This window comes from Trachypithecus francoisi, unplaced genomic scaffold, assembly GCF_009764315.1.
Source record: "Trachypithecus francoisi isolate TF-2019V2 unplaced genomic scaffold, Tfra_2.0 Contig01579, whole genome shotgun sequence".
Lineage (NCBI taxonomy): Eukaryota > Metazoa > Chordata > Mammalia > Primates > Cercopithecidae > Trachypithecus > Trachypithecus francoisi.
In genome coordinates this window covers 17,318,382-17,341,514 of record NW_022681442.1, presented here as the reverse complement: position 1 = coordinate 17,341,514, position 23,133 = coordinate 17,318,382, and the positions used below count along the sequence as shown (strand labels likewise).

Below are 23,133 nucleotides of genomic sequence, written 5' to 3'. Positions count from 1 at the left end.
TTAAATAATAAACATTAAACTGTGACAAAAGTTAGGAAACATGCAGAACCACCAGGAAAACAGTAATTTGCTCTCAGTGTACCTTTGCAAGGATTTTCCAAAGCCTCATGTAAGAGTGATTTCTGGGCCACTTGCACAAGTAGATAAACCCTCTTCTCAGGCCAGTTATAAAGGGCTGAGATGAGCCACAGAAGTCCAAGACCTGCTCTGATTGTCTCCCAGTTCTCCCAGCTATTTTCTTTCCTTTTTTTTTTTTTTTTTTGAGACAGGGTCTCACTCTGTCACCCAGGCTGGAGTACAGTGGCAATCATAGCTCACTGCAAGCTTCAACCTCCCAGGCTAAGATGATGCTCCCAACTCAGCCTCCTGGGTAGCTAGGACCACAGGCATGTGCCACTGCATCCGGCTAATTTTTTGTATCTTTTGTACACATGGGGTTTTGCCATGTTGCCCAGGCTGGTCTCAAACTCCTGGGCTCAAGCAATCCTCCCACCTTGACCTCCCAAAGTGCTGGGATTACCGGGGTGAGCCACCACACCTGGCCCCAGCTATTTTCATTAGACCATAAACTCCATGAGGACGGAAATGCCCTGGTCTGCTCACTAGTATAAATACAATACCCTGTATGGTGCCAATACAATAATATAGGTTTTCAATAAATGCATTTATTAAATAAATAAGTAACATGTTGGTAGCCTGATAAAATTTAATTTCAAGCTAAATCGCTTTAAATGGTTATGAAGATAGAAAGTAAAAACAAAAAAAAACACCATCAAAGTTCAAATTCATTCTTCTGCCCAAATCTACCATTTTCAGTCCTTAAAATTAAACAGGCTAAAGTCTGAAGTGGTATGGGAAAATGGAGTCATGGAAAATATTCACTTCAAAATTAAAACCTATTGAAGTGTATACATATACATACACAGAAAAAATCAATTCCAGCTCAAATAAACCAAAATATTGCTAAATAACCAAAACAGCCTTGATATGTACAACCAATAATGAACATATAAAACAAACCTCCCTCCAGGTTTCAGATTTATCCAGATATTTTCCTTTTCCAGATACCCCATTCTTCTCGCCATATATTTAGAGGGCAGAAGGCCCTCTAAATCCTCACATCAGGAGCTGTCTGTGAATTAGTATGGAGATAGGTATCTCTGATACATGTAGATTACTTTGCTCAGTCCTGATCCATATACAAAAGCACACAGTAGACACTGAAGAACAAAAGAAAACTAAAGCATTTTCTTTAAAAAATTTCCATAGTTTCTAAAATTTGTAAGGCAAAAAAGGTAATAGAGTCAAAATATTGTTTATAATAGTTTTCTTCTAAAATTTTCTCATTCAACTTCTCCAAGTAGATGGTAGCACAAACATTAATACTGGAGTGTGCATTTTTGTCTAAAATGTTTTAAAGTGTATAGGCATAGGATACTATAGATCTGATCACTATTTGGTCTCCATTATACATTTTGTGCCTTGGAGGAAAAAATCCAAATACTGTAGTTTATGAACCTGTATCGTAAGAAACTAGAAAAATTTAGTTATGCAGCCTACTCAAAGTAGTCTTTAGGAGTGTTTAGTGTGTCTAGAAACAAATGGTAAAATAATTCAGATTTGATTGCACTTTCCCTCTCATTTTGATAAATTATTAATGGTAAAAAGAACAAGACACATTATGTTAAGACTAATACTTTTTATAACTATTCTAAAAATAAAACATCTTTGAACATATATTTTCATTTTGAAGTGAAAAGATATTTGTTTTGGGATAACATCTAACTCAATATTTAGAAAAAAAGACATTCATTAAATAATCTAATCCTTAGTAAATTATCTTTTTAAACAATGTTGATTAAAAAATGTTAAAACACGGCTGGGCACGGTGGCTCAAGCCTGTAATCCCAGCACTTTGGGAGGCCGAGACGGGTGGATCACGAGGTCAGGAGATCAAGACCATCGTGGCTAACACAGTGAAACCCCGTCTCTACTAAAAAAATACAAAAAAAAAAAAACTAGCCGGGCGAGGTGGCGGGCGCCTGTAGTCCCAGCTACTCGGGAGGCTGAGGCAGGAGAATGGCGTGAACCTGGGAGGCGGAGCTTGCAGTGAGCTGAGATCCGGCCACTGCGCTGCAGCCTGAGCGGCAGTGTCAGACTCCGCCTCAAAAAAAAAAAAAAAAAAAATGTTAAAACACATAAAAAGGATATTGCCACCATAAGCCCAACTTTTAGAGCCCATACAATTCTTTACAGGCTTTTAATCCATCATCCCAAAACTTAATTCCCTTAATGGGAGAAAAAGGGATGCAAAAATCCAAACCAAACAAGGCTTGCTGCAGTATCTGCACAAGAGCCAAGGTATCTTATTATAGTAATGATCTGAAGATAATGAAATATGAAAAATCACTCAGAAATTGTGAGAAATAATAAGGGGTGAGAAAAAATTCAATGACATAGAAATATTGATACAGGCCGGGCGCGGTGGCTCAAGCCTGTAATCCCAGCACTTTGGGAGGCCGAGACGGGCGGATCACGAGGTCAGGAGATCGAGACCATCCTGGCTAACACGGTGAAACCCCGTCTCTACTAAAATATACAAAAAATTAGCCGGGCGAGATGGCGGGCGCCTGTAGTCCCAGCTACTCGGGAGGCTGAGGCGAGAGAATGGCGTAAACCCGGGAGGCGGAGCTTGCAGTGAGCTGAGATCCGGCCACTGCACTCCAGCCTGGGCGACAGAGCGAGACTCCGTCTCAAAAAAAAAAAAAAAAAAAAAAAAAAGAAATATTGATACTATGGCAACACTTAAGTGTATATCTTAAATAAATATTGTAAAAAATCCAACAAGATAGAAAAATTTGGCTCAAAAATTAAGTTCCTTTGGTTACAGATATCTACTTATTTTAGGTATGTGTGAGGTTTTTTGTTTTAAGAGACACGGTCTTGCTCTGTTGCCCAGGCTGGAATGCAGTGGCACCATCATGGCTCACCTGCAGCCTTGACCTCCTGTGCTCAAGTGATTCTACCGCTTCAGCCTCCCGAGTAGCTGGAACTAAAGGCATGCACCACCATGCCTAGATAATCTTTTAAAATTTCTTTGTAGAGATGGGGGTCTCGCTATGTTGCCAAGGCTGGTCTTAAACTCCTGGCCTCAGGTGATCCTCCTGCCTTGGCCTCCCAAAGTGCTGGGATTACAGGTGTGAGCTACTGCACCTGGCCTATTTTATGTTTTAAATAAATACACTGAAACATCACATGTGGGGGAACTGAATGATCACTCCACTATAATACATAATTAATATATCAATGTTGAAGAATGGTGCTCAAATGAAATAGTTTATAGTGCCTTATGCTGGTTTCTTTTGGAAGTTGGTTCTTCATAAATATTTATCTTTACACAATGTCAGTAAAACTAAAGTATTTCAGTTTCAAAGAACCATTCATCTCTCTGTTCTCATGATAGGATCCATTTCACAATTTAAAATATAAGTAAACTCCACAGAAATTTTATAAATTAATATGTAATTTAAAATCATATTTTAAGTAACTAAAAACTTTAAAAATTCAACCATTAACTCAAACAATCAGAATCTGAAAAAATGTACCTAAAACAGATTTAAAAAACCTGACAGAGGTAAATAATGACTGATCATTGCTAGTTACCAACAGCTAGCTTTCCTATTAAGTTCAGCTTTCATTAAAACTGAAATTAGAAGATTTAAGTATTCATACGCATCCCTAAAACTCACCCAATACGCTGGAGTGTGAAAATAAAAAATTTTATCATTTTTTTTATCTGTCTTGATGTTGGAGAAATAGTGTATTACTGAATGTTTACCACCTGTCTTTTCATACATAATTTTTAAAAGGTGAGTCATTTTTGACATTATGTATTTTAAAGGGACGAAATATGAACAAAGGGCTTTATAAAAGCCCTTGTAATGGTCAATATTTCTTATGAATATAAGCAAATTAAGTTGTTTAGATTCAATGACAGGCTGTTATATTACACCATACAAAAACAAACTTCATTAAAGCTTTCAGTCTTACAGTATATATAGCAATGCATTCATATTGTAAAAGGATATTTTTTGTGTACAGATGAAGCAAAACAGTATTTTTACTGGCTGAAACAAAAAGTGGAAGAAAGTTTCCAGCAGTAGTGGTCAGTGGCACCTACTCCTGTGTGGCTTTTGTCTGTTTACTGAGCAAGAGGCTTGTATTAGGTTTTCTTTGTCTTCTGTTCTAGTTCATGCTGGTGTTTAATAAGACGTTCTATTTCTGTTCCAAGTGTTTGTAGATTTTCCTTTAATAATTGGGGTGAGGGGAAAGGGAAGTGAAAAACAAAAGTATAATAAATAAAACAATTTAGTTTGAACTATTTTTTGCCTAAATTTTGAAAATGAAAGAGTGGTTAGTCCTAAATGCTATGTCAGATAAACTACCGACCCAGCTGTTTTCAGTAAAGTACTCCTGTCCATTTCAAAGTAATACTCAAACTTCCTACTGAAGCTACAGCAATTTTTTAATGCATAAAATAATTTCTTACTATTACTGATTTAAAAATTATTTTTAAACTCAGTACTAATTTTCAAGGCCTACCCACAGCAAAAATAAAATAGTTGGATCAAATATTAACTGCAAAAAATAAAATAAAGCTGAAAAATAAATCAGAAATGCCATAATCTTAAAAAATTGTTTCAGTAATTAAAACTAATTATATGTCAAAGCCATCCAATATAAATTTAATGACATCTTACTATCTATCAAATAGCAAAATTAATTTTTGCTATTTTTCATCTTTCCTAATATAAAGAACTATACTTTTTAAAAAGAGAAAATCACAAAACTTCATCTTTGGGTAAAATGACTGTCTTGCATTACAGAAACAGTCCAGTTAATTGCTAGATCAGACTGTGAAACAGGCCATCATTTTGCCATGTTTACTGGTTGGCGTATGAATGAGAAACACAAATACCTTCAAAGTAATATTTTTTAGTAACGTATCCTCCAAAACAGCCTGTAATTTTCGGTTGATCTCCAAAGAGAGCTCCAATGTTAATCCATTGTCAGCTGGATGGGATGTGTATAAAGATGCCATGATGCCACCCCGTCTACTTAAATGAACTTTGTTAAAATCAGACGCCTCGGAAGAAAGTGTGCCTGACTCTTCCCGTAAAATATAACTTTGAATTATTCTGCAAAACAAAATGATAGTATCAGTTGTGCACTTGTAGAATTACAAAAAGATGGAATTTGCAAAAGTCAACTAATAAGATAAGCATAAAATAAATATTAGGTTAATAACCTAACTATATTAGGAAAGAATTCCCCTTATTCAGATGGTTTCTTAAACTACCTCATTTTTGTTCTATTGTAGCATTCAAAGACATATAAACATTGCTTTTCTATTTCTTTCCTTATTAATCAAAATTTGAGCTTTTTTGTTTGTTTTTAAAGAGACGAGGTCTCATTCTGTCACCCAGACTGGAGTGCAGTGGCACAAACATAGCTCACTGCAGCCTACACTGTATGGGCTCAAGCGATCCTCCTGCCTCAGCCTTCCGAGCAGCTAGGACCACAGACGTGTACCATCATGCCTGAATAATTTTTTTTTGAGATGGGGTCTTGCTATGTTGCTCAGGTTGGTTGACCTCCTGGCCTCAAGCAATCCTCCTGCCTCGGCCTCTGGCCTCCCAAAGTGCTGGGATTACAGGCGTGAGACACCATACCTAGCTGAGCAATTTCTTTATTGCTCCAATTTGTTAATATTTTCTGTTTTCCTATTATTAGACTTACAATTTGCTGTATTTTATGCTCTTTCTTTTAAAAGTCACAGGCAAACTTTCCTATAAGTCTAAAGTTATTTCAAAATAAAAATTAAGTCATTGGAAAAGGCCCACAATATAAAAACAACTTTTATTTACATAAAACAGTATTTGTGAGAGGAATTTGGCGCAGCGCTCCCCAGAGTTAGTCAGAGCTGGGTTTGGATCTTCAGCTCTAGGTCTGTCACACAGGGGATGAATGGTGACCCTGAAACATTTAGTGATTTGACCTGAGCCCCAGTTATCTGCAAAATTAGAGAACTCATGCACTGAGTGGTTGTAAGCAATCAATGAGATATTGCTAAGCCATAGGCACAGTGCCTTGTACTACTAGGTACTCAATAAATTATCCCACTATGTCCTACCCAACAGGAAAAAAAAATCCACAACCCCATATATATCTCTTAGAGCCACAGTCATGAAAATAAAAAGCTAAGTAAAGCATTATCTTTTTAAAATCTAAAGTTGTTTAAGTATCTTAAAAATATTAACATTGACTGAACTCTCTATCACCTTAAAGGAAAGACCTGTGTTTTATTTCATCTTAGTATTCACAAAACCTAGACCATAATAGGTGATCATAAAAGACTGGGAACTCAATAACTGTAATTATTTTTTGAAAGGCTCTTGATAGGACTAATTTTAAAAACAGTAACTTTGCCATATGAGTAATAGTATTTTGAAGACCGATCATGTTACCATATTATACATACTTTGTTTTTTTCCTAATTTCTTCCACCAGTTGTTTGATGTGGTCCTCCATAAATTCTATCTTTTCATTTTTCCTGGCATGTGCTTTTTGCAGCCTAACTATCCTCTCAATCAACATGGCCTTATCTACTTGTGGAAAGTTATCCACAGCTACTGAGGACCCAGTATTTTCTGGAGATCGATCTTCTGCACTGCTTCGAGCATTCAGGGACCCTGAAGACAAAAAAAAAAAATTGGTTTAGATACTGTGCTTAATCTAACATCATCTCTCATCTCATATATTATTTATTCCAGCATCATTTCAAATAGTCACTCTAACAGAGTTGGACACAGAAGACAACACAGGTCAACGTGGCCTAGGTTCTTGTTTCTGAGTATACTGGTGACAGAGGTATCAACAGGGTCTATACTGTGTCTCTCAGGAAGTGGTAATAAGAGAAACAAGGATCTCAAAAAGAATAACAAGTCTAAAGTGAGACCAAAATTAAACTATAATAGAACAAAGCAGAGAGGAGGAGGAAGGGAGGACAGGAACAGAGGTATGAGAGGAGACAGAGAAACAGAGGTTAGAATATAGTGGGTTAAGCTCTGAGGCCAGCCTGCCTAGGTTCAAATACTACTCCTCTACTTACTAGCTGTGTGACTTTGGACAAGGTATTTAATTTTCTGTGCCTTGGTTATGTCATCTTAAAGTGACATAAATTACATTATTTACCTCACAGGATTGTTATCCTCATTTAAATGAATTAATATATGTGAAATGCTTCGAAAAAGCCATATAGTAAGCATTATGTAGTGTTAGGTATTACCTTCACCATCATCAGTAAGAAGAATCTGATCCTCTTTACCCTACAAAGATTAGTTTTTTCCAATCCCATTTTATAGCTTTAAGTAATATATCTTCTTTCTTTTTTTTTTTTTTTTTTTTTTTGAGACAGAGTCTTGCTCTGTCGCCCGGGCTGGAGTGCAGTGGCCGGATCTCAGCTCACTGCAAGCTCCGCCTCCCGGGTTTTACACCATTCTCCTGCCTCAGCCTCCGGAGTAGCTGGGACTACAGGCGCCCACCACCTCGCCCGGCTAGTTTTTTGTATTTTTAGTAGAGACGGGGTTTCACCATGTTAGCCAGGATGGTCTCGATCTCCTGACCTCATGATCCACCCGTCTCGGCCTCCCAATAAGTAATATATCTTATCCAAAGTTATATAACAAATGGCAGAGGTGGGATCTAAATACATGTCTATAATTTCAAATCCATATTCTTACTACGTATTTTTTTCCCACTACTGTAACAGCTGATGATGGTTTTCTACTAATGTGCAACCTCTGGGAGGCAATATAGTATAGTGCCAAGCAAGGACTCTAGAGTCAAAGATTTCTCACTGTGGATATTGGATGAATCATGTAGCCTCTGAATCTTGGTTTCCTCATCTATAAAATGGGAATTATAATACCTACCTGACTTTTTTTTGCAGAGTAAATGGTATGTTTCAAGTGCTTAGCATGGTTCTTGGCATTCCAAAAAAGACACAAACACTGATACTTTGCTAATTATCATTTTCATAATGGTATCAATCATCATTTTATAGACTCTACCCATTTTTACTTTAGAACATAGGCATATCTATCTTGAGAAAAACTAAAAGATTTAAAAATATATACATGTGCATATATATGTAAAAATCTGATACACAATGATGACAATCTTCATTGGTTCTTGGGTGTTAAAAGAAAAAGAGAGAGACCACTGTACACCAAATCTCTTTATAAATCTGATTTTAAAAAACAGAAGAGGAAGCTGTTGCACAGAATAAAGCAGCAGCAGGCTAGAAAAAAGAAGAGGCTGGGCGTGGTGGCTCACGCCTGTCATCCCAGAACTCTGGGAGGCCAAGGTGGAAGGATCACTTGAAGCCAGGAGTTCGAGATCAACCTGGGCAACATAGTGAGATCTTGTCTATACAAAACACAAAACAAAACAAAACAAACACAAAAACAAAAAACCAAAAAATAAACATTAGCTAGGCGTTTGGCATGTGCCTATAGTTCTAGCTACCTGAGAGGCTGAGGTGGGAAGATTGTGGTTGAGGTTGCAGGGAGCCAAAGTCACACCACTGCACTCCAGCCTGGGTGACCGAGTTAAGACCCTGTCTCCAAAAAAAAAAAAAGAAAAGAAAACACAACGAACAAAACAGAAAGTAGGGAGACAGGCTGCATAGAACCCCATGACATACCTGAAATCCCGGGTAATGAACAGAACTTAAATATTTAACCAGAAACATTTCTTACAATATAATTATATGTAACCACTATTTTTCACACTTCAAACTGAAACAAAGCATATCAATACTTTTTAAAATAAAAAAATGCTATTTATTTATTTATTTATTTATTGAGACAGAGTTTTGCTCTGTTGCCCAGGCTGGAGTGCAGTGATGCAATCTCAGCTCACTGCAACTTCCACCTCCAAGTGATTCTCGTGCCTCAGCCTCCCGATGGGATTACAGGCGTAAGCTACCACACCCAGCTAATATTTTTGTATTTTTAGTAGACATGGTGTTTCTCCACATTGACCAGGCTGGTCTTGAACTTCTGACCTCAGGTGATCCACTCATCTCGGCCTCCCGAAGTGCTGGGATTACAGATGTGAGCCATTGTACCTGGCCAAAAATGCTATTTATTTTTATATCAATCATGAAATAACAACTAAAGCCACTAGTTTTTTACCTGATGAACTAGAACGACTTCCCATGCTGCTGACTTCTTTGTCATAGCTTCCATTCTCAACCTGATCTAATTTTCTTCGTGCTATAGGAAAAAGAAGATTATTTGTCACAGTTATAAAGGACCATTTGCTCCTACAATCTCTGACTTTAATTGCTAAAATCACTGAGGCAAAAATGGCATAGACAAGAGAAAGTTCTCGAATATATACTTTAGGCAGAGGGCTATGTCATTCATATAAAATGTCATTTGGAAATGTACAAGTACAAAATATACAGAAACAACATTATAACTGACACTGGCATCACTTAATTACAGTGGAGTTAACTATTTAAAGTACTGAAAGATTTAGAAGTTCCTTACAGTACCAGAAATTTCCTCCAAATTTCCCTTCTAAATTCTATGGCAAATATCTGAATATATTCATATTAAGTAAATGCTAAGTCCCTTTTAGCTTATTATTATGTTTCAACCTATTTTAACACAAAGAAAGCCATGGCAAATAGTGGAGAATAGGAGGTTAAAATACATATCTTACTTATTTTTGTATCCCAAGCATATAACAGACACCCAATGACTGTATGACTTTTTAAAAGAAAGAAATCTGGAATCTAGTTCAGCAGTCAATTGTTATGCTTGGGTAATTTATAACTTTTTGGGGTCTGTTTCTTGAGACCCAGGTGAAGAGTTAAGTTGCAATGATTTCCAAGTTAGAGGACGCATCTAGGGTATCTGCACCCTAGATGCATCTAGGGTATCTGCACCCTAGATGCCGGTAGCCTAGATGCAGCACAAAAGAAATCACAGGAATGTGAAAGGAGAAGATATCAGAGCTGCTATTTATACTGATATTTAAAGATAGATGTTTAAAAATTTCTATTTTTCATGTTTTCTTATATAAAAGAGTAACATATGTTTAAAATGTATAAATAAACACATATAAATTGGAGAACAAATGCCTAAGCACTTCTTACTGACAGGAGTATGTGATCACAAGTTTAGATACTAATGCCCTAACATTACTTTCCCAATTCTCATGTTTTGTGATTCTGTGAATAAATGTCCTTTAGCATACAAGATATCTTTTAGGATAAAAGACTATTCATGAAATTGCAAGAAGTTTAAGAATTTGGTTTACTAATATTAATAAAGAGAACATACAGCTTCAATGTAGTAGAACCACAAAAAATATTTTTTTTCTAGAAAATCCTTAATGATTAAAAGAAACAAACACATTCATGGTCTAAGTGTGGAAGAATTTTATACCTTGTTGAAGCTGTTTGGTGAGATCCTTGATACTAGAGGCATGTTTACGTCTTTGAGTTACTAACTCATCTTTTAATTCTTCTACCTGGGTACTCAGTGCTTTAACTTCTGTTTGTCTACAAGTAAGTTCAGCTTGCAGAGTTTGGACTTCCTCTTTTCGCAGTTCTTCCTCTTTCAACAACCTACTTTCCTGAATAGTAAGTAAAACAAAAACCACCAATTTTAGTATGTTTGTTTCCATTAATGCTCAGTTTATTACCTTAACAATCTAAGGTGCCTGATAGTGGAGATTGTTCTATTATTATTCCTTACCAGCTTCTGTTTACTTGAGCTTCTCACAGTTCTCATATAGCAAAGCAGGGGGATACATTAATGAGCATATCGTTCTATACATACCAAGCAACATGTGATACAGGTTGTTGAATTTTTGGATTAAAGTCTCAAATCATTTTTATGTGTAACTTGAAGACATTCTCATAAATTAAAAAAACAGAAATTTAAAGTACATTTTAAAAATATATAATGATTCTAGTTAGGAAGGACACAAACCAGTTTTCTCATTTTCAAAAGTAAAATATTCTTCATAATTATTTTAGGAAGAAATTTTATTATAAATTATAACAGTTGAGGAAAAACTGACATTTCTTACAGCAGCTGAAATTGTCAGAAAGTCAGTGCCTGGGAAAGAACTTAATTCAATTATCACGACTTTTATACTGTTAGGGAAATTTAATTTGTGCTTGTTACGTTTTTTTAAATAAATGTAAATTTATACTTACCAAATTAATATTTGTCTGTTTCATTTGTTCACACTGGCTTTGTAACTGACTTTCACTACAAGAAAGTTTATCAAATTGTGACTGCAAAGAATTGGATTCAGACTGAAGCTGTGCATTCTTACTAGTGAGCCTTTCTGTAAACAGTAGTAGCTCAGATTCTCTTTTCCTACTGCCTTCGATGTCTTTTTGTAGGTCATTAATCAAAGAATTAAGACTTTCCACTTCTTCCTTCAAATTTTCAATTTCTTGCTTACCTCTAAAAAACAAAATTTGTATTTAAGAAAAAAATAAACCATTAAAAGACATTAAATTAATGGTTTGGGAATTTGCATCTAGTCAAATGCTTAATACAGGTACTTCTATTCGTTCATCCAAATATTTATAAATGCCTAATATATGCCAGGAAATAAAAGCTGGAAAGAAAAGTGAGCAAGACCAACACGGTCTCCACTTTCAAAGAGTTTTTAGTCAAGTGCAGAAATTATGAGTGTAAAAAAAATTTTTGATGATAAAAGCACAGAGTGGGTTTGCCTAAACTAGTCTAAGTGATGCTCAAACTAATACTTAAAGCAGGAATCAGCAACCTTTTCCTGTAAAAGATCAGACAGTAAATAAGTTAGGTTTCTGGGTCACATGGTTTTGCTGCAATTGTTCCACTCTGCCATTGTACTATGAAAACTGCCACAGATATTACATGAATGAGTGTGGATGTATTCCAAAAAAACTTCATTTACTAAAAGAGGAAGTGGGCTGGATTTGTTTTGTAAGCCATGGTTGATCCCTGACCTTAAGCAGAAGTTACTGGAAAAAAAATATATGCTCCAGGTAAAGGGAACAGTATGTGCTAAAAGCTGGGAAGGGAGTAGGTCTTGTTGGTCCTAACAGATGTTGGTCCATCTTGTTGGTCCTAACAGATGTTCAATATTGATGAAGAGAAGGACTGTACTATATCCCAAGCACTTAACACAGGGTTTGGCACATAGGAAACAATCCATTAACATCTGTTAACCAACTACAGCTGAAATACAAGGGTGAAAAAAGGGAAGGCATGGAAGTAGCAAGGGACAGGTCACTAATCTTATAAGCCATGCTAAGGCAATGGAACTCACTAAACAATCTCTGAGGCAGTGGGAAATCACTGAAGAATTTTTAGATTTCCTTTTTAAAAAGGATTATATTAACCATAGTGTGGAAAATAGATTAGAGAGGATACAAGCAGAAAAAATACAAATGAAGGCAGTTTTCCAGGTGAGAGCTGATAATAGCTTGGACTATGGTAGTAACAGCAGGGAGGTAAAAAGTGAATGGACTTGACAGATGTTAAAGACTCAGCATCACGAATACTTTGTAACTGGCTAGATGTGTGAGGGGAAGGAAAGAAGACATGTGGATGGCCCTCAACCTGTTGAGCTGGACAGTCATATGAATGCTGCACTCATCATTCATCCTAGGAACATGTGAGGAGAAGCATGGGACAGAGAAACCGATTTTGGACATGCTAAGGTTTGAGGTATCTTTGATACTTGTGCCTGGAGCTTAGTGAAAAGGGCTAAAGATAATGATTCAAAAGTCCTGCAGCATACTATAAAAATAGTTGGGATCACCCAAAGTTACAATAAAATTAGAACAAGAGGGCTTTATGAAAGAGAAGCCTCCCAAGGAGATTGAGAGATGGTGGCCAAAAAGGTGAGATGAAAATCACCATGTGATGGAAACGAAGCCAAAGGAACAAGCCTATCAAGAAAGAACTGAATTCAACAGTGTTTAAAGATGATAAAAATTCAAGCAAGGGTGGGTCTGAGATATGTCTACCATATGCAGGGAGGCATTAGTAATTTTTAATGAAATGGTGGGGTAGAAGCTACAATGAAGTGGAGAGGTACAGAACATAGGAAGTGAGGAAATGGAGAATGAATACAGAAGATTCTATAAAGTTTGGCTGCAAAGGAAAGGATAAAAATAAGGTGGTAGGGCAAAGCCATAAGAATTTTGATTTTTCTCTTTTTTTTTGAGACAGAGTCTCGCTCTGTCACCCAGGCTGGAGTGCAGTGGCACGATCTCGGCTCACTGCAAGCTCCCCCTCCCAGGTTCATGCCATTCTCCTGCGTCAGCGTCCCGAGTAGCTGGGACTAAAGGCACCCACCATCACACCTGGCTAATTTTTTCTATTTTGTTTTTTAGTAGAGACGGGGTTTTACCATGTTAGCCAGAATGGTCTTGATCTCCCAACCTCGTGATCCGCCTGCCTTGGCCTCCCAAAGCGCTGGGATTACAGGCATGAGCCACCGCGCCCGGCCAGGAGTTTTGATATTTTTAAAAGACACTTATGTTTAAATGTAGAAAGAAAAAGAAAGTGGAGAAAGGTAAGACATAAAGGATAAAGAATAATAATCAAGACAGAACCCAAGAAGGCAGAAGAGATGAAATCCACAGCAGAAGTAGAAAGACTAATTTGATTCACAGAGGAGATTCTTCCATGGTAAAACAGCAGAAAATATGGCTGCAGATACAGGCAGTTCACGGGACTGATGGCAAAAAGTTGAGAGAACTGTCACCTGACAGTTCCCATTTTTTCTGTGAAGAAGTAAACACTTGCCAAGAGTAAATAGAAAAGTAAGAGGAAAAACTGAAGCGTGAAGAAAACGGTAGGGTTTAGAAAAGATGTTATGAAGAGGGTGGAGAATCTCTGACCAAGGACACATGGCAAGATTAGGTGCATTAATATTTCCAATTGAGGTTAGTGACCGTGAATTTATTAGCAGAATCAATCTTAACGATGGTAGAGATTTTTTTTAGCAACACTCAGCAGCTTAGTTATCAGCAAGGTGTGGAAAAGAAGTTACCTGGCTTCAAAATGAATCCAGGTTCTGTCAAGTAACGTCACAAGTGGAGTTTACTTAAATGGTTTTATGAGGAGCCAAGGAATAATGTCAGCTCCGGATCTTAAGCTACACACATGCAAAGATCTAGAGCTAGACTTACCTTTTAGAAGAAGAAGTAAACACTGTGCCTAAGTAACAGAATTCGAAAGCTAAGGAATGGATAAGACTCAACCTATTCTGTCATAAATTGCCACTACCAATGTTTAAGGAATATAAACTTTGATTTTTAGAAGTCATGATAGGAAGGAACTCAAAGGTAATCCAAAGAAGTTCAAATAAAGAGAAAAAATTTAAAAATTTCAGCTAGTAAAATTCTAAAAATTGTTCTTGTTTAATGCAATAATTGCATTTAGAAAATCTCGAGATAAAATTTAAAAGCTTGTTTATTAATACAAACAGAAGTTGCTCATTTTGTACCTTTGAAGCTGCTCTTGTAGCTGATCAAAAATTTTCACCTTGTCCAATAAATTCTGAATTTCAGCTTTTTGGCGATTAATAATTTCCTTATATTTTGATAATTCATCTTCTGTTCTTAATCGTTCATCTTCTAGACATTTCACCTATCAAATGATCATAACCAAGTTACAAACCAGGTCTTCTTGTTCTTTATAAACTATTTTATATAGTGGTTACATATGAATAATCTAGAAATTCTAAAGCACCATTAACGTGAAGAAAATATAACGCAAATTTACAATCCTACGTTTTAGTCTCAGGTTTCTTATGATTCAGTCATGGGAGTTTTAGCATGTCATTTCACTTTTTACTGAATCACCATCTCCTTATCTGAAAAAGAATAATATATCTTCTCTATCTCAGAAAACTAGCAAGAAGAACAAGTAAGAAGGTTTACAAAAAATAATTTAAAATTATCAAGTGATCTCAAATTCAGGGTGGTTAAAGGACTATTTCTAAATAAATGAATGATACACATTCATATTAATATTGGAAGAGATACTAATCTTACAATAGAGACTGTAAACACTGAAGAGGACTTATTAGATTATTGGCCATTAAAACTATCTATTAAACATATCCGGGAAAAATATAGCCTTCCTATTATTTTCTGACACAGTTCTAAGGTCCAACTATCTTTCCAGCTGATTCATTGATGAGATTGTCTTTAGATGAGAGGCCCAAGGATAAGTTATACACACAGCAAATGTGCTGTGAAATAGGAATGTTTGGCAAATACGTCAAAGGGACTAACACAGAAGACATTTTCCTTTAAACAAAAGAAGTTGCTAGGAAATTGCTCCTCTACTCTACTCTGAGTTCATTTATTATGGAATATTTCTACGTTAATGTCCTTTCCCCACCACTTTAAAAATCAGAATGAATCCAAAATTTAAGATATTTACCCTTCCTCCGGATTCATGACTAAAGATTGAATTACCTTTGTTCTCAGTGTTCGTAACTCATCCATACCCTCCTTAAATGTTCTCTTCAGATCTTCTAGTTCCTTTATTTTGGCATGATGCATCTTTAAAAAAGTTTAAAAGAAACAACAAATCATAATGTGCTAAACTATATCTAGGATTTATTGCCTACTCTTTCCAAAAAGCTTTAAAAGTAGATGGCAATAAGTTCTATTTCTCTTTCTGTATTTATTACACAACTTAGGATATATAAAGAGCAAAACTACTCACCTCTAGCTGGTCGGATTTTTCTTGCATTTGTTTTTCAAGTTCTCCTTTTGTGACTCTAAGTTTTGCATCAAGCTCATTTGATTTAATTTCTTCTGACTCCTAGTGGAAAGAAAATGAAAAAAGTGTGACAATTTTTAACCCATTTCCCGTTTGCCCTGAGATTACTCCTCTCTAATTCTAGTGTAGCATCATATACATTTCTGTTACATTAGGATGAGAGACAAGTTCTGTTTAGAAATAACTCCAAGAACAGTTTTTATATTTTATCTTCACATTGAAAATCAGTCAGATTTGTTTCAGCCTCGAGTGTGTTTACGTAAAATTAAACGAGTGCTGGCAGCAGGCTGCACTTTTTCTCTAAATAGCAAATGGGTTAAAGTTTTATACTTTGAAAAGAAAGCATTGCAATTAAGTTTACTAATTGTGAAATACGATGTATACCTAAAAACTGAAGACTGCATTGAAAGATTTTAAACATGTCAATTTTGCATAAACAAGAATAGTACATTAAAATATGTAACATAGTAGAGTAGTTTTTATTTTTGTAAGCTATACATTTCCTTGCACTATTCATTCTTCAGACATTTTCTAGGGTTTTTATTTGTTGGAAAACTTCTCTTATAAAATCCATTGAAGCTGCAGGTACTTTAACACTGGAAATAACCTGCATTTTATTTAACTGCCTGCCCAACAAAGTACATTCTATATGCAGAAGTAGAATACTGCACATATGGAAATTTAACGAAACAAGAGAACTGGCTGGGCGCAGTGGTTCACGCCTGTAATCCTAGCACTCTGGGAGACCGAGGCAGGTGACTCACGAAGTCAGGAGTTCGAGACCAGCCTGGCCAACACAGTGAAACCTCCTCTCTACTAAAAATAACAAATTTAGCCAGGTGTGGTGGCGGGCGCTTGTAATTCCAGCTACTCGGGAGGCTGGGGCAGGAGAATCACTTGAACTCGGGAGGCAGAGGCTGCAGCGAGCCGAGACCATGCCATTGAACTCCAGCCCAGGTGACAGAGTGAGACTCCAACTTTAAAAAAAAAAAAACAAAGATATAACTGATATTTGCTGAAATTTGATACTAATCTATTTTAAAAGTTATGCATACCTGATATGTTTTTATCATATCCTGACAGTTTTTTCGTATCTGATCTGCTTCTTCCTTTGCTTGTGTTAATTTTGTTGTTGTTTCTTTGAGTTTATCTTTGGTTTCCTGCATTGACAAAAGACAGAGACAAAGCTGAGTATAGCAATGTGATGAATAGTAAGAAGTGTTCGTCAAGTAAGAAAGTTCTTGTCCTAGCACTGTCACTGAGTGGCCGTTTATTATTCTAGCAATAGTATTTTATGTTTCTGACAAAAAATTAAAATGATTTGTATAGTTAACTAATAGCCATTAAATACAGTTAAATTTGACAGTTTTTGGCACAAATTACTAGAAGTTACTAACCTGATAAGATGAGCAAAGTGTTAAAAAGTTCTTTGTACACACACATCAAAGACAATTCTTTGGTTTACAGCTGTGGTATCTATTTATAACTGTCTTGGCTGGGCAAGGTGGCTCATGCCTATAATTCCAGAACTTTGGGAGGTTGAGGCAGGTGGATCACCTGAGGTCAGGAGCTTGAGACCAGCCTGGCCAACATGGTGAAACCCCGTCTTTACTAAAAATAAAAAACTTGGCCAGGTGCGGGGGCTCACGCCTGTAATCCCAGCACTTTGGGAGGCTGAGGCAGGCAGATCATCTGAGGTTGGGAGTTCGAGACCAGCCTAACCAAAATGGAGAAACCCCGTCTCTACTAAAAATACAAAATTAGCAGGGCGTGGTGGCACATGCCTGTAATCCCAGATACTCAGGAAGGCTGAAGCAGGAGAACTGCTTGAACCTAGGAGGTGGAGGCTGCGGTGAGCCGAAATTGCACCACTGCACTCCAGCCTGGGCAACGAGAGTGAAACTTGGTCTCAAAAACAAACAAACAAACAAAAACACAATTAGCCAGGCATGGTGGTGGGCACCTGTAATCCCAGCTACTCGGCTTGGGAGGCTGAGGCAGGAGAATCGTTTGAACCCAGGAGGCAAAGGTTGCAGGGAGGCAGAAGTTGCAGTGAGCCAAGATCACACCACTGCACTCCAGCCTGGGAAACAGAGTCAGACTTTGTCTCAAAAAACAAAACAAAACATAAAAACTGTCTTTTTTTTTTTTGAGACAGAGTCTCATTTTGTCACTTAGGTTGGACTACAGTGGTATGATGTCAGCTCACTGCAACCTCTGCCTCCTGGGTTCAAGTGATTCTCCTGCCTCAGCCTCCCGAGTAGCTGGGATTACAGGTGTGTGCCACCACACCCAGCTAATTTTTGTATTTTCAGTAGAGACGGGTTTTTGCCGTGTTGGCCAGGATGGTCTCAAACTCCTGACCTCAGGTGATCTACCCGTCTCAGCCTCCTAAAGTAAAACTGTGGTTTTATAGACTGATGCTGCAATCTGGTTTCTGTTCCTAATCATTCTCCTAAGATGGCAACTCTGAAAGTTTTCAGGGGTTACCCTTATTAAATCCAATTACTTCTTCTTGCTGTTATTCTTTACTTAACTTGCTCCAGTTCTGACCACCCCTGACTCTTTTAATATCCTTCCTCTGTTTCCATTATAAGACAATACTCTCCTTCTCTTTCTGCCCTCTTCATTGTTCCCTGACTGGCTTTTACTTCCTGTGGTGATTTTCCAAGATACAACCTGACCATGCAGCTCTTTCTTCATAATTCTCCCTCAGCAGATCGATCCATGATTTTGGTTATCATGTGGATTTCAAAGGGACTTTAGGTATCACCTCCTCTCAGTAGCTTCCCTTCAGAAAAAGGCAGATGCCGCTCACTCTGCTTTTCCACAGATATAATTTAGGCATGCCCTGGATTCTAATGATCAATACATTATACTATAGCTTGTATGTTCCCCTAATACAGCATATAGCTTCTCGATAGCAACTAACTCAGTACTTGTCACATATTAATTGTTTGACAAGTATCTGTTGAATTAATAAAGGAATATCTAATATAAGCCTCTAGTTAGGCTGGGCACCCCAAATACCCAATACTCATCTCCCTTTGTTCCTTTTTTCCCTGCTGTTCCTCTACATGGAATGCCTTTCCCTGCATCTCTTGAACCATCTGAATTGCATTAATAGGCCGGATGCAGTGGCTCATGTCTGTAATCCCAGCACTTTCGGAGGCCGAGGCAGACGGATCACCTGAGGTTAGGAGTTTAAGACCAGCCTTGCCAACAAAGCAAAACCCAGTCTCTACTAAAAATATAAAAATTATCCAGGTGTGGTGGTGCACGCCTATAATCCCAGCTACTCAGGAGGCAGAGGCAGGAGAATCACTTGACCCCAGGAGGCAGAGGATGCAGTGAGCCAAGATCGTGCCACTGCAGTCCAGCCTGGGTGACAGAGCAAGGTTCCATCTCAAAAAAAGAAAAAAAAAAAAAGGAAAAGAAAAAACAAAAACAAAAACAAATTGCTTCTTACACGTCATTAAAAAAAATAAATTTACCATATAAGTACTGAAAGTTATATATTTTCAGTTGCCAGTTTTTAATAATTTGACTTGTATTAAAACTTAGTACCACTCTTAAAATATAAGCAATTATTTACTTTTTCAAATGCTGACTTTTTAAAATACTAGACTCAATGGACAGAGAGGGAGAAAAAGAGAGAGAGAAAGAACTTCATATATGTTTTTCTACTACTATACCATTAATAACTAAAAAGAGCCTGGCACATAGTAAGCACTTCATCCACTCAAAAAATAGCAATAGAGAAATTCCTGTATGTCAAATAAATATTAAGTAAATGAGTAAGGGAAAAGTGAGAATCACATTAAATGTTTTGGTTAAGGTATTGATTGTGTTTCACTTATTCATTCATTCAGTATTCACTGGGGCATCTATGCACCAAACATTGTTCTATGCTCAAAGGACACAGCTGTATAAGAAAACAAACATAATCTCACCTTCATGAAGCTCATATTCTAGTAATGGAGACACTAAAAATAATACGTAAGTAAAATACATTAGTGGCAAGTGCTAAGGAATAAAAGCAAGGACATGAGAAAGTTTGGATAGAATGAAAGTTTGGATAGATGAAAGTTTGGATAGAATTCCTAGGGAAGGTATCATTGAGAAGGTGCTAGGTGAGTACAGACTCAAAAGACATGAGCAGGAAGATCTGCTGAAGGACTGGATTTGCTAACTGAGAAATTAAGGATAAATCTAAGGCTTTTAGCCTGAGCAATTAGATGGATGGATTGTCACTTATTGACACAGGAAAGCAACGGAGGAAAGGGGACATTATTAGTTCAATTTTAGACATGTTAAGTTTAAGATGCCTTAAGTCATCCAAGATGTCAGATGTCAAATAAGCAACTAAATATATGAATCTGGAGCTCTGGGTAGAAGTTGTAAATCTGGGAGTCACTAGCATATAGTTTTCTACTTCTATGTTTTCAAGTACACTAATCTTGTCCTCTGCAGTTTCTAATTTGCTGTTAATTCCATCCAATGTATTTTTCATCTCAGACATTACGTCAATCTGTTTTTTTCTTTCGTGTCTCTCCGTGTCATACTCATGCTTTTGTCTATCTCCTTGAACATATGGAATGTATTTATAATAGCTGCTTTAACATCATTGTCTCATTGTCTACTAATTCTATTATTTGTGTCATTTCTGAATCTTTTTTTTTTTTTTTTTGACACAGGACAGGATCTTGCTCTGTTGCCCAGGATGGACTGCAGTGCATGATCATAGCTTCAACTCCTGGGCTCAAGTGATCCTTCCATCTCAGCCTCCCAAGTGGCTAGTACTACAGGCATATGCCACACCTGACTAACTTTTAAAGTTCTTTTTGTAGAGATGGGGACCTCGCTATGTTGCCCAGACTGGTCTCAAACTCCTGGCCTCAAGCAATCCTCCCACCTTAGCCTCCCAAAGTGCTAGAATTACAGGTATAAGACACCGCACCTGGATCTGTTCCTATTGATCTAGTTTTCCTTTCTTCTCATGATGGTCTCCATTTGCCTGCCTGGTAATTTTTGATTGGATGCCAAACAGAGTAAATTTTACGCTTTTAGGTGCCAGAATTCTCTGTAGTCATTTAAATATTTTGGGCCTTTGTTTTGGGACATAGTGCATTTACTTGAAACAATTTATTTGAAGCTTGCTTTTAAAGTTTTGTTAAGGCAGATCTATAACAGACTTAATCTAAGGCAAATGCATCCTCACAACTAAAGCAATTACCTTCTGGGGGCTGCCCAATGCAGCCCTGCCTGATGTGTGTTGATAGGTCATTTCTCTTCGGCTGATGGAAACATGAACAATTTCCTAGCCTTGTGGGAGCTCTAGGGATTGTTGACCCTATTTCTTTCCCTTCCTCTGTAGTTTCCTTTCTTAACACACACACACACTCTTGCACACATGTACTGATCAGTAGTCAGTTGAAGACTTGAAGGGAACTCACTGCAGATTGTATTTTTCTCTTTCCTGGGACTCTGCCTTCGTTCCCCATATTTTGAACTCTGTCTCCTCAATTCAGGTAGACTGCTACGCTGTTTAGGTTCTTCTCTTTGTTCTGTAGACTGGAACTCTCCAGGAATACCTCCTTTATTCCCTTCACTCAGAGATCACTGTCCTGTGCTGCCTGTTGTCTCAAGTCTGACAGCCTTCATTTCATATATTTTGTCTTTTGTTTTTTAAGGTAGAAGGGTAAACCTGGATCTTGTTATTCCATAATGCAATATAGTCAATAGAGTACAATGATAGAACAGTAGAGTTATAGAACGGACATAGAATAGTTTTACTGAGATAAAATGGCAAAGCAAATAGGAAGCCCGCTTGTTTCTAATGAGTGGGCCTTCCGAGTAAACAAACCATTTAAGAACGACACTATCAGCGACAACACGACAGACAGCCTCAACAGCCTCAGGAGAAGAGCTTATTAAGCAACAGTCTTACTTCGGGTGACCTAGTGTACAGAACATATTATAAAATATACCAAGCCCCTGTCACACAGTAGGCCTGTAAAATATTACCATCTACAGCCTCCTGCTGGTCTAGCTGCTGGGTCCAAGACTATTCTTCTAGCTTTCTCTGAAGCAGTAACATCTGGCAAGCACCCAGCATAGCCAACCCATGGTAGCCAAAGAACCACAGCCACATCTATTGCTAGCAGGCTTATCCTGATATCAGGATAAGATAATCTCACTTGAACTACTGTTCAATCTCCACTGAACTACTGAACAATAGTTCAAGTGAGATTATCTTATCCTGATATCAGGTAGGTGAATAAGTAGCAACCAGGTAGGTAAACAAGTAGATGATGTATACTGAGGGAAACTCATCTTTATTCACTGTACTCAAAATAAAAGGCTTCTGTTTTTAGAGGCTAGGTGTTAAAAACACATTTTCAGTTAAATGCTAAAGGAGTTTAGGGAAGGAAACAAATTGTTTCTCTTGGGTACTCTGATGATCTGGGTAGCCAGTCCACCTACTCTTAAGTTCTGGGAGTATGCAAAGGGGGTCTGACCAGAAGCTAGTGATCACAATGGATCCAGTAACCAACAGGACTGCAGTATTATTAGTACCTAAGACTTGGTGGACAGGAATCAGAAACTAGAAAGGGTGCCTCAAGAAAAATTTACTAAGTGTCTCATGTCTCTTGCACACATCTCAAGAGGTAGACTATAGTAACCACATGATTATTAAATCTTGTATCCTTTGATCCAGGGACTCCTTCCAACATCCAATAGGTAAATACCTAAAACAAGTAACCAGGAGCCCATCTCGGACACTCTTTCGAAGTAACGACTGTGTCTCCTAAGGCTTTTATAGCCTCCAAGTTATCTAACACAGTGTTATGCACAAAGCTTGCTGGTTAATAAACACCTTTAGTTAAAAAGAACTAGTGAATTTCTACATACCAAGTCAATATATGCTTGTTAATTTTCTAGCAATCTGTACCACGTAACCTTACAGAAGTCAGCCTTAAACCACTTCTCTAACCTATTTACAGAGTATCTGGTTTCATCTGAGCTCAAAACTGCCATTAAGAATCTCTTACATACATCTTTAATAGTTCTTATGTTCCTCAGTGCTAGTATTCTAACAGGTTTCAGGATCCTGTCTCTTAGCACTCTAGATGAAGATGAGGAAAGTACCACAGATATCAGATATGACCAAGTATTATGTTCTGATCTTGAAGCAACTCAGGCAGTTGAGAATCATTACTGTTTTTATGAATTTGGAATT

At 37.3% G+C, this 23,133-nt stretch overlaps 1 protein-coding gene across 5 annotated transcripts in view; it reads right to left on the bottom strand.

Annotated features, from left to right (window-relative positions):
- Positions 1-4,094: 4,094 nt before the first annotated feature.
- CCDC186 (coiled-coil domain containing 186) overlaps positions 4,095-23,133 on the bottom strand; it is a 50,562-nt gene continuing 31,523 nt past the window's right edge. For 4 of the 5 annotated variants that reach the window (XM_033182054.1, XM_033182049.1, XM_033182072.1 and 1 more), the window contains 10 exons: positions 16,946-17,050; positions 15,834-15,932; positions 15,581-15,667; positions 14,602-14,744; positions 11,303-11,558; positions 10,524-10,713; positions 9,261-9,341; positions 6,542-6,752; positions 4,979-5,198; positions 4,095-4,306 (listed from right to left, as the gene is read on the bottom strand). In XM_033182054.1, the coding sequence (XP_033037945.1) occupies positions 4,223-4,306; positions 4,979-5,198; positions 6,542-6,752; positions 9,261-9,341; positions 10,524-10,713; positions 11,303-11,558; positions 14,602-14,744; positions 15,581-15,667; positions 15,834-15,932; positions 16,946-17,050 (1,476 nt within the window). In that variant the 3' untranslated portion in view covers positions 4,095-4,222. The remainder of the gene's footprint in view (positions 4,307-4,978; positions 5,199-6,541; positions 6,753-9,260; positions 9,342-10,523; positions 10,714-11,302; positions 11,559-14,601; positions 14,745-15,580; positions 15,668-15,833; positions 15,933-16,945; positions 17,051-23,133) is intronic. The other variant, XM_033182062.1, reaches the window with a different exon arrangement.